Raw genomic sequence first — 11,653 nt, 5'->3', positions numbered from 1 at the left:
TCTGACCCAAGCAGTAATTTGTTTTACTTTAAAGAGATTGGCCAAATGCTCAGCACATTTGGTGACGAGACAAAGTGTAACTCTTCAAAAATGTATTGCAGGCGTCTGATTTTAGTCTGTCCTCCCCTGGGATTGTCCGGAGCCCCATCCCGTCTCTTCCATCTCACTCACAAGCATTCTTTGTGTTTCTCATGTCCCCCCTTACACGTTTGGGTTTTGTCGGCCAACACAGAAAGTTCAGTCTGCTTTGGGGTCACTCCGGGCCCCTCGGGAGGGGGACAAGGGCTCAGATCTCTGCTCGTATTTATGATTCGGCTCCTGTATTGTGACCATAATCTCATGACTACACATTCATTGTTTGACAAATGAGTTTCCTTGTCATAGAGCGTGGCGTCCCGTACAGAGAAGCAGACAGATGACTTCACTGCAGCCCACATGTGCTCAGCGGACCCCTGACCACTTCTATCACTCTAATCTACCATGTTTTGGCAAATATCCCGGAGAAAACTTCAACTATTAACCAATTAACCATTTATTTTGACATAGCCTTTTCACCTTTTAAAAGGACTTTGAATTCCGTTCTCTTCAGTTCATTGTTAGGATGGTCGATATATAGGTGCTTTGTTTGTCCAAATCTCTATGCACCTTGCACGCATCAGATGTGTCTGAATAAAAGTTAAAATGTAAACAGAAGAGCAATGAAGCTTGAAATGTGGCTGTGCGATAAATACATTTTGTTTTAATATGTTTACAAGTCCAAAGTTAATTTGAGAACTTAACCATAACTCGTATGTATGACATGAATTTGTGGGCCTTGCTAAATTTTGATATCTTGATATCAGTATTGGCTGAAAAAAATCCTAATTTTGTATTCACGGTACATGCATTTAGCTACTTGGATATAGCAAAAATATTTTCTTATGGTTCTATGCAAGAAGTGTGGCTGGTAAGTTAGCTGCTTGCTGTCACTATGAGTGAATTATATCCATCAAAGCAAATTGAATGACTATCAACATGTGTAATTATTCCCACCTTAAATATTAGCCATTCAAAGCCATTTTTCACTCCCACTTCATCAAGGTAAAAGTTGTAACTTAGTGGCCTCTACGACATGCTTTGTTGCGTAGGTTTAACCCACTTTCCCACATGGGTACTTTGCATGTTGCAGTGCTGTGTTAGTTGGTCAGCGTGTTTACTGCCAAACACTCTCTGATGCTCCAGAAACAGTGAAGTTGAAAAAGTCTTATTTAGACGCGTCGAGAACAGAGCCTCCTAAATCCAGCCGCACAGTTATAATGGGCTTCCACATCAGGCCTTTTCCACTGTATACGGACCACCATTTCTCCATCCAACAAGCAGCCGGCTTACCACTAAACAGGAACCACGTCTCTTCACTACCAGCCTCTTCTAAACACCGCCTAGTTGTTTAGTTTTCTGTTGCATGCAGGATAAATAAAGGCAAAAGTGATCAACCTCTGTATGTGTATGTGCCCACAGCTGCTGCACATCTGTATCGAGGGCTGGGGGAATTGGCGCTGGTCTGAGGCCTTCAGCATCGACAACGTGGGCACTCTACTGCGAACCATCCAGTACAAGGGCCGCACCGCCTCGCTTATCATTAAGATCCAGCAGCTCACCGGAGTGCAGAGACAGGTACCAAATCAAACACATCCTCAAGAGCAATCCAAACTAACACTACGACCAAACAAAGACAACAATTATTTCACAAAAATGTAATTTATGGCCAGATTATGCGTTTGATAACATGTTCTCTTTCTGGGTTTGGGTTTCTTCCAAGGTGTACAATCTTCCCTTTCAACCAAAAACATGCGCAGTAGATTTATCTTCATCTGTATTCCTGTCCTATCACACTAGATGGACAAGGCTTTCCTGATCTTCATGTGGTTGCCCAATTGAAGGATGGGTCAGTCTCAGAGCACATACCGTATATTTCATCAGGTATAAAAAAGTCTTAGCCAAGACACTATGAAGATGCCAGTTTCTTTACATGAGCAGGAAAGTATAATAAATAATGTATTCATGAGGTTTATCTAATGGCCCAGTCAATTCAAATTATATGTATTTGACAAATCTTTCACACTGTATTTTTCACCCAAAGCCCAACGCTTTTGTTGAACCATTCCGTATCTGGTGTCCATTTTAAAACCAGAGACTGCTTCTGTTTATGTTTGTCTTGATGTAAAGTCAAAGTGAAAGCGGTATAACTAATCTCCTATTGAAAGTCCATGTGCGTGTCATACATACACGCATTATTATAACGCGTTAGTCTGGTACCACTTACACTAAACCTGCAACAAATCTTTAAAGTGGTTGCGATTTTACCAAAAGCAGAAGCTGATTTGCTACATTTTGTCTCTGGTGCCACTGTGATGTGTCACTTCAGAGGCTGGCATTTTCCCAGCATACATTTTGGGATAAGCGCCTCTAAATCTCCTTTTATGATGTCGTTGTTGTTATATTTCTCTATGTGTTTTATAGCTGCAAACACAATGTACCCTTTCAATCCACACGGCCAGTCAAAAACAATGTGTTTAGCACCAATAACACAGATCTTAGCCATGTCTGTAGTTTTCTCTTTGGTTTTGTAATGTTTCCGTGAGATTGCAGTGGTGACACATTGTTATGTAAATAGTGTGTTGTGTGGGGCTTGTCGTTTTCGTTTCGTACCTCAGACAAAACAGACTCAAATGACTTCCTTGTTCCATTTCAGACCTTGCTTACGCATTGGTCCTGTTGTTGTCATATGTTTTGAATGTCACCTCAAATAGGCGACACACAGTCATAGATGAAATTTGTTGCCTCTACGGTAGAAGACTGAAAATATGAATTTACTGTAGAAGAGAAGAATTGTTTGTTTCATAATTGCCATAAATGAAGATGTATTTTACCATTGTTCACTCAGAGTTGCATGTTATGCATGTTGAAGAAATCTGTTTATGAATTAGTATACTTATATATATATATATATATTGGTTAATTGGTACAGCAGGCACCAAAGAAAGAAAGCGCCTACATATTAAATTACTAAGCTTTCTTTTACTTGCCACCAATATGAATTCTCGCGATTTTTGTGAGTTCACAAACTCTTGAGAATCCATCTTGTTAGGCTCCTGCTGATTCGTTTGCAGTCCGCACCAGTGGTTCAACGGACCAATCACATGGCAGTTGGGGCCCACAAGTGGGACTGGAACCAATCACAGAGCAGATTGGGCAGAAACAAACATGGCGGCGCCGACTGCCCCACTTTTAGGAGAAATACGGACTATTTTGTTTTTCAAAAAACATTTGTGGATTAGTAAGAGGGTTGTGTTCTTCTGAACACTGGATTTAACACAATTTAGATCTTTCTGCTCCTTCCGATGTTTTGACGTTTCTTCCTGACGGCTTTCGGTGAGAGCCTTTCCAGATTGATTCATGTGAAGAAGTCTATTCAGAATGAGAGACAGAATCGATCTGGCGTGAGCCAAGTTAATTATCCACACTGACTGTACAATTAGAAAATGAAATACATGTAAATAATGATTAATCAAAGCTATATAAATTCAAATGTGTATTTAGATAGCAATACAATAATTTGCTGAAAGTGTACATGAGTGACTGGCCTTGACCGGAATTGTACATAAAAAAATGCGTCTAATGTTTCATGTTGCCATGTTAGATTTTTCAGGTTTTTTTGGACAGAGCAGAAAATCTGTTTGTTTTGCCTGTTTCCGCTACTGATCTGCGGCTGTGTACAGATGGGACAGAGCACTGATGGATGGAGAAATTAGGCATGCATGTCTTTCTGAGCAAACACTTCAATTCAAGATTATTATCATGACCACAGTCCAACTATAGAGCACACGCACAGCCCTGCTCCAGTGCATAAGCCATACATTTACCAGGGAAACAAAACCCTTTTAAAGTGCTAGTCCCCTGAAGCTGTGGCCTGGCTGAGCGTGGCTTCGCATGCATCAGAAAGTGCTATATACCAGCCATTGTGGATCAACTTTATATGTGGTTTGTATCAGCACAGACATGTCAGAAAATAAAGAGATGGAGTGTGACCTTTGGAAATGAAAAGAGGACCACTCACATGTCACACACAAAGGCTTTGATATGAACCAGTCTTAGCGCTTTAGACCATCAGAAGACAGATTTGATTAGAAAACAGACTGTAACTTTGGTCAGTCCTAGTCTTGGATGCCGAGAAGTCCTTATGATAAGTTGTGTTTAATGTTTAATCCATGGCCTTTTACCAAAATATATAGCATTTTTAAATGACATTTGACAACTGCTCTACAATAACCTGTATCAACCAGAACATAATGATTTGGCTTCGATATATTTAATTACCATGAAAACTATACTAAAAACTGTACTGTATATGGCTGTTTGTCAATTGCTTATTTCTATAAATGATGATCAATCAAATCATGTTGTGTCTATAACTCGTCATCTTTGCCGCTGTCCTTCCACAACATATCACTGCTACCTTAGCTTTAATCTTTCAAACCGTATAAAGGAATATGTTTGAGACAATTTTAATTGTTATGATCTTCTTTCATGTTGGAAAAAAATGTATTTTGATTTGGGTTTTTTTTCTCAAAACCCGAAAGTCTGTCTATATTATAAAAAAGTTATGAACTAGCTGCTTACTCTATCCAACCAGTGGCACAAATGTTCTAAACAGAGGAAAACGTGATCATTATTTGTGGCTTGCATGTGGTTTCTTAATCCAATGGAACAAATCTTCAGTTTCTTGTAGAATCCCATATTTTGTAACGGCAACAGCTACTACTGGTACAAGCACTTATATTCATTGCAGCTTAAACTACTGTTTCTTGAGCTCGCCGGTGTTGGAGTGGTTTGAAGCGTAGCATGTGGTTGTTGCCACTGACACGTCATGGGTTTAAGCCCCGAATTTCACCATTTGCTGAATGTTTTCACCTAATTATACTGGTCGATCAACAAAGTCTGACTAAGTTAAGGTTGTTTTCTCTGTTTTTATAGGTGATAATCTGTGGCAGGCAGGTGATGTGCAGTTATTTGAGCCAGGACATTGAGTTGCGAGTGGTGCAACACTACGTGGGCTCCGACAGTCAGACGGTGGTGAAGGAACACTGTGACTGCCTGGATGCTGGGGGTAAACTGCCCTCTTATGTGCTGGAGGATGACGAGATGACCGAACTGTGCCTTCGGGCCAAAGGAGATGAGGACTGGTCTCAGGACGTTCAGCTGGAGAGGAGGGACAAGACGTCCTGTTGCTCTGTGGTTCAGGTAAGGTGATGAGACCACTTTTCACCCACACAAATACATGTCAATTGTGTTTTTATATTATATTTTGTACTATATATTAACCACACGTATCCACTACTGCATAGAGTTTTTACATTATAACTGGACTGGTAATAACTGAACTGAGCAGTGCAACTTAAGAGGCGTTAGTGATACAAGACACATTTTTGTACCATATTCCTATTCTAATGGATCATTTGAACCTACCCACAACTGACCGATGAGAGGAAGGAAAAAGTTTCACTTTGATGTATTTTTGTCCCACGTTTTGGGAAAATTCTTGGTCAGAATTTATCAATATTCAAACTCATGAAAGCGTTCCAACACAGAAACATAAATAGACACGATGCAAACACCACTACCTTCACCAGCTTTGCTCTCGTTTGAAGCTCGGGACAGGACCACCAACTGGGACGAGATGCCTGGGCCCCTCCTGGGTGGCCACAGTGGCACGTCTTCCGTACTGCTGCCACTCTGCCTTTTGAGTTCTGTCCTTCCAATATGGCTCACCAAAGGCCCCACACTTTCTAACCCAAACCCAAAAAGATGTTGATAGGCAGAAAATACAGTTTATGCTCTCTCATAACAAAACTAACCATGGACAGGAAACTCTAGCTGATATGTGGGCACAGGGAGAACCTTTGAAGCCACTTTCACACCGCTGGATTAAAGCCAAACAATCACTCCATCTCTTCCTCCTGCTGTTACTGGCCCTGTGCATATTATTCTACTCTAGCAAAGTATTTTCTGTTTTTATTCAGATATGAGCACCATGCTGTTAATACAAGCCCAGTCACTTTCTCAGCTTCTGTGTTTAGTAATATTGGAGAGCTCCAGATCTGTGCCAGATTTTAATACAACTATATATATCATTTAGTAAGTAACTGAGATCACCATCTTAATGCATTGTTGAGTAAGCTTCTTTTTTTCTTGCAAATGTGCCTTTTGTACAATTGAACAACATGATGAAAGTAATCGACCGTAGATTAACTTTTAAAAGGCGAAATGACAAACAGCAAACACAGTAACTTATCCTAGCCTTCCTTTCTGTTCCTGAAAGTCTTTGTGTCTTGGTGGATCTGGTCTGGACCCCAGCCTGAGCGTGTACATGACTCTTCTCTAGCTCCGTCTGTTATCTGTTCCTTTCACATTTCACATGTGAAGTTTGGCTCATTATGAGAGAGCTGCCTGCTGGAGTAGCTGAGTGCTTAGATCTCTCGATCTCTGTCTTTTACTGCTATTTCACTCTCTGGTTTCCTCCCGCGGTCCTGCTTTCTCTGCATCATCCGTCTTGCTATAGTTAACTCCTCTTCAGTATTTACTTTACCCTTTTGGCACTCGGCTCATCCACCTGCTACATGGTCTGAATCCCTCCCCAGTCCAATTCTGGCTGTTAGTCTGTAATGTCCCATAATCCATCTGAAGTGCCTCCTGTATCTCACCTTCCTCCCACACAAAATACTGTTTGCCCCTGTTCTTACTCTTTGACAAAGCACAGGAGGTTATTGTGACCTCGTTTTCCGGCCTATATAATAGACATGCACAGTTCAAATTAACAACACAGTTACTTTGCACAAGGTTGAAAATGCCATTTATTTGTAAAAGGCATTCCTAGCAGTACATGACCAGTGGTACTATTTTTAGGGGATATATTATGTCCTGGAAATATCTCAACGATTTGTTCTGCCAAAATTGGACCCTCCCATGTCTAACGAGGCTGTTTTGCTTGCGCCATATTCCTCAGTATTTTGTTGTCCCTAACAGTGAAATCCCCTGTACGTCATAAAACAGAGCTGTTTGTTCTGTGCTTTGGCATCAGAGGGCCTTTAACGAGGAGCGAGGAGAAAACACCAATGACACAATAAAACATCTTGGTCCTCTATGGGTTCATTCACAGCCATTAAACCTCACAAAGATTTTACTGCCCCAAGTGGTCTCAGATCTGGCATTAGCACTCTTCAGTCCGCTCCGTTGTGACATTATGAGTCAGGGCTCAAATTTTTACCACCAAAAGAAGCCAAGAATCTATGTTTTGTAGGACAATAATGCGTTACTGATGGAGGCTATAAACATAATGTCAGTGAGAAAAATGCTGCAAATACTACATGTAAGGAGTATTTTGCCTTAGATGCCCTTTGACATACTTAGTTCACACATACACTATACTCATAGGAGTATCTGCAGTTGCTGGTGTTTGGTTTCTATTGGTGTTAATTGTTTTGCATTTGCAGGTGCCTTGTTCCAGTGGATCTTTGCTGTATGTCTGGTGCTCCCTCATAACTCTTGAACCTGATACTAACATGCAACAGAGAGTGGTGAGTTTGGAAGGAGGGGGAAAAAATCAGTAATGGTGCATTCAGACCGCGGCGTTAAGGCGCCGAGTTTACATGCAAAGCACTGTATGTGGACGCGTATTGAGCGTTTGGAGGAGTGTTTGAATCTGAATTTTCGGCAAAGTTTGAAGCTCGTCAACCAATCAAATGTAGCAGTCATTGCACAAGACAGTGAGAGGCGGATTTGGGTGTAGTTCAACCGTGCGTCCAGAGCGTCAATAACAAGTGTCTCCAGGGTTCTGCCCTCAAAAACATGGACGTCCAACTAGAGGGGTTTGGAACAATTTTGACACCACGGTCTGAATGCATCGTAAGACATCTTGTCATTATTATTATACATTATATTAATGTATGTTTTAGGTGGTGTTCAGCCCTCTGTTTGTGATGCGAAGCCACCTCCCTGACCCTGTGATTGTCCATGTGGAGAAGAGGAATCTGGGACTGAGAGAGAGTCAGTTGGTCCTGGGACAGGGCCACCAAGAGTCACTGCTCAACACAGAGGCAGACCAAACACACCACCTCACCTTCCAAGCCAGGTAAATACTCACATAAAAATGTATTCAGTAAATATCCTTTTATTTATATGAACAGTGACACATGGAGCCTCTATAGACTTATATTACACGGCAACTGCATCCCAAATCTTCTCTCAGAATAAACTGTTTTCAATGTACAATGTAGTAAATACAAACTTTTTCCATGATTGCATTAGATCATATTCTTGTTTTTTCAATCCGATTTTGACAGTCGTGAATTTTTAGAACATTTACCAGCTTGTCACTTGTACACTTTCTCATAACAGTGACAAATCCAACTGCATTATCTCATTGTCAAACAGCTCATTTTACCATAAAACTCTGACACTTGTCTCCTGCAATGACTTTTTATGCATCTATTTAGCCAGATGGTTAAAGACACTTACTTAAAACTCACCCACTCCATTTTGTCTGACTCAATATGACGACAGTAGGGAGTGATATTTAGGCAAAAGGAAGTCTATTTGGCAGCTGCTACAAACCAGCTCCATTTCCATCATGTCAGATCAGAACCATAATTGTGCTCATTTAGATACCGGGCCTAACAGAAAGCAGGTTTTGGCATGTATTGGAAGAGTATTTATCTGTGATGGCGTACATGTTTGCAGGGGCGGGCTGATGAGTAATGCCACATGCACATGTGTCCTATCTGTGTGTGGTCTGTCTCTGTGATCGTCCCGGGACGTCAGGGGAAGTGTGACAGTCACCACTTCATCATGGGCAAAGTCCCACATACATCAGCCCTCTGCCACTGGAGACCTGCTTTATTCGAGCACGTTCAGCAGTGGCTCAGTTGGTAGAACATTTGCCCACAGAACCAAAGGTCACCAGTGTACACTACCGTGTCCTTAAGCAACCCACCATGCCTCCAGTGTCCGCTGACATTATTTAGTAACTGTGACCATTTACAGTCATTTGAGATACACTGAAAAAGGCTACACAAAGGTTAGGTCTTGAATCATAAACATCATAGATGACACAGAAGGTAGTATTTAAAGTACTGAATGATTCCTTTGCACATGCACAAGGGACTTTAGTCAGTAATAGAAAACATTAGATATGGTCATTGCAATAAAAAAAAAAATCCCTCTACAGTTAAGTTTACTACGTAATGGCATTTTTTTAGATGAGAGGGGACCTTTCTTACCCATGTTTGTATGAGACACATAACTCTCTCTTTTGTTCTGAGAATTAGCCACGCACTTTCATTCATGAGTCTTGTATACTCACATATTAAGCTCCTTTACTTAGTCTCTAATAAAGAACTGGAGAGACCGAGCCTTCAGTAGCAACAGAGCAGGTTCAGACTGCTCTGAAAATGCCGCCAGTGTTGAATCTGTTACTTTGACCTTAAATCAAGACTAACACCTAATTTTACACCCAAGCAAACGACCTGACATGAGCTTGCGGGATTTTTCTGTTGAAACTACATTTTTAAGAGGTTTAAAATATGGTTTCCTTTGCTATGTATCACAATGCACTTAATAGACACTTACCTCATTTAAGGCCTCACTCAAGGAAAAGCACTCATCATAAAATATGGGGCATTTAAGGGCACTTCTATCTAACTTCCCACTAAATCATAAAAAGTCTACTGTACAGCCCTTAACACATTGATTTGATGTTGTTTTTACCAGGTACCCATCATAGTGCATTAGAATAAATGTATTTTGACTCAAAATACCAACACTGATACAACTTTAGTCAATATTCTCTTGACTCTTCTATTTTACATCTGTCTGACCATAAAGAGCCATTAGCCACCAGTGTTTAGTGTTGTCCTGTTCAAAGCTCACCTCTTGTTTAGTATAACTATGATGTCTATATAGCAGTGTCACCAGTTTGACAGCCTTGAAGTGGCAATTGGTATTTTCAGCCTGGGTGGCACCAACGGAAAAACACGCTGCATGGGTCTTTTGTTATCACTACAATTGTAATCTTTGTTGTCTTATGCGTAATCCGTTGAAGATAAATCACATTATTGGTAGCAGCTAGCAGTGATCTGAATAAGCTCATTCCCCATTTTTGCATGACTTTTCTCTGTTTAGATATCTGGTCACAAAGTTTGTTTTCATTTCATCTGATCTAAAGAAACCACAATGTGCCATACAGTGACTGGGAATATTCTTAGTTGATGTTTTTGTAGATAAATCCTTTTCATAAGCTCAAAAGGCAAACTCTAAAGTGTCTAGTCTTTCTGTTGGTGACCACAATACTTCTAGTGTTTACAATGCGCCCCCTTGTCTAAACCACTACTCACCACATAAACTCGAATGTCCCCTCGAACTCAATCCATCCCTCATCCCTTACAGCAGAAAAAGCCACAACTGTAAAACTGCACCTTTAGACTTTTGTACTGCAGACATAAGTCCCAAAAACTCAAATTGTGAGGATTCGATGGTCAACAACTCATCTTCCCTCCTGTAATTATGCATTCTTGTGGCTCCTAATGAACAAGGTACAGAGCATAACTGTGGTTTAGCAGCACCGGAGACACAACCAGACCTAACCAATGTCCTGCTTGGTTTATACTAGTCACCACAATGGAAATAAAATAGGCTTAAAATCGTTTTCCCTCCTTGGGACTTACTGTCAACACTTTGACCCCAAGCCAAAGTTAATCAGTTTGTGTTACCTTTTATAGCACAATAGATCTATTAATACACACCTGCTATGGACTGCCATGTAGAGCAGGATACGGGCCAAAGAAATCAAAGAGGCTATTACTATTGTTTAGATGTTGTTGTATTGTCTTCCTTCCATCTTTGACCACTGTCTGGGTCTACAAGATTCACCAGCAAAATGTAATACTCCTCAGTATCTATGAGTTTGCAAGGCTCTGCTGCAATTCAGACAAAACACAGAAACGAAATGATTTGATTTGGAGAAGACATTTCGGGGGGGTACAATCAAAAGTTTAGCCGTTGGTCATGATATAAGAACAATGGGAATAAGGACTTGCTGTCAAAAGGCCTTTACTGTGCTAGATAAGAGAAAATATGAATTGCTTTTGGCAGAGATTGTAAACATAATTTCTTCTGAAAAAATGTACATCTGCATTCGGGGCCTAAACTCATTAGAGGAGATAAGTACTACCAGCGGTTGGTATGGCAGCATAATTAACACAAGTATCTATTTTAGTCAAGTTTGTAATGTTGTCATGTTTTGTTTTTTTTGTAGGGAAGATGAGGACGCATCCAACTGTGCAGTGCCCATCTCCACAAGCCTGATTAAACAAATCATGAACAAAACAGGAAGTCAAGCCAACCTGGATCTCATCCTAAAGGACTTCTATGGAGCAAAGACATCCACTGAGCTGGAATGGCCGTACGTCTCCAAAGACGGTGACAGGTAATAGCGGTGTGAAAAGGGTGTGGTCTCATTTGGTCTTTAGAATATGATTTTTTTACATGGATATACACTGAGCATTTTGTCATTGACATACTGGTGGGAACATCTTATAATTGCGGTGTATTTTCTATTTTA

The 11,653-nt window shown here is 40.7% G+C and overlaps 1 protein-coding gene across 4 annotated transcripts in view; it reads left to right on the top strand.

The window, feature by feature from the left end:
- LOC140374668 (intermembrane lipid transfer protein VPS13B-like) overlaps positions 1-11,653 on the top strand; it is a 285,793-nt gene that overhangs the window by 248,287 nt on the left and 25,853 nt on the right. For all 4 annotated transcript variants that reach the window (XM_072461641.1, XM_072461642.1, XM_072461644.1 and 1 more), the window contains exons 47-51: positions 1,498-1,653; positions 5,014-5,280; positions 7,530-7,613; positions 7,992-8,167; positions 11,348-11,518. In XM_072461641.1, the coding sequence (XP_072317742.1) occupies positions 1,498-1,653; positions 5,014-5,280; positions 7,530-7,613; positions 7,992-8,167; positions 11,348-11,518 (854 nt within the window). The remainder of the gene's footprint in view (positions 1-1,497; positions 1,654-5,013; positions 5,281-7,529; positions 7,614-7,991; positions 8,168-11,347; positions 11,519-11,653) is intronic.

This window comes from Eucyclogobius newberryi, unplaced genomic scaffold (genome assembly GCF_026437365.1).
Source record: "Eucyclogobius newberryi isolate DKJ021-1_F unplaced genomic scaffold, fEucNew1.0.hap1 SCAF_3, whole genome shotgun sequence".
Taxonomy (NCBI): domain Eukaryota; kingdom Metazoa; phylum Chordata; class Actinopteri; order Gobiiformes; family Gobiidae; genus Eucyclogobius; species Eucyclogobius newberryi.
The sequence above is the reverse complement of the archived record's forward strand: the minus strand, read 5'-3'. Positions and strand labels throughout refer to the sequence as shown.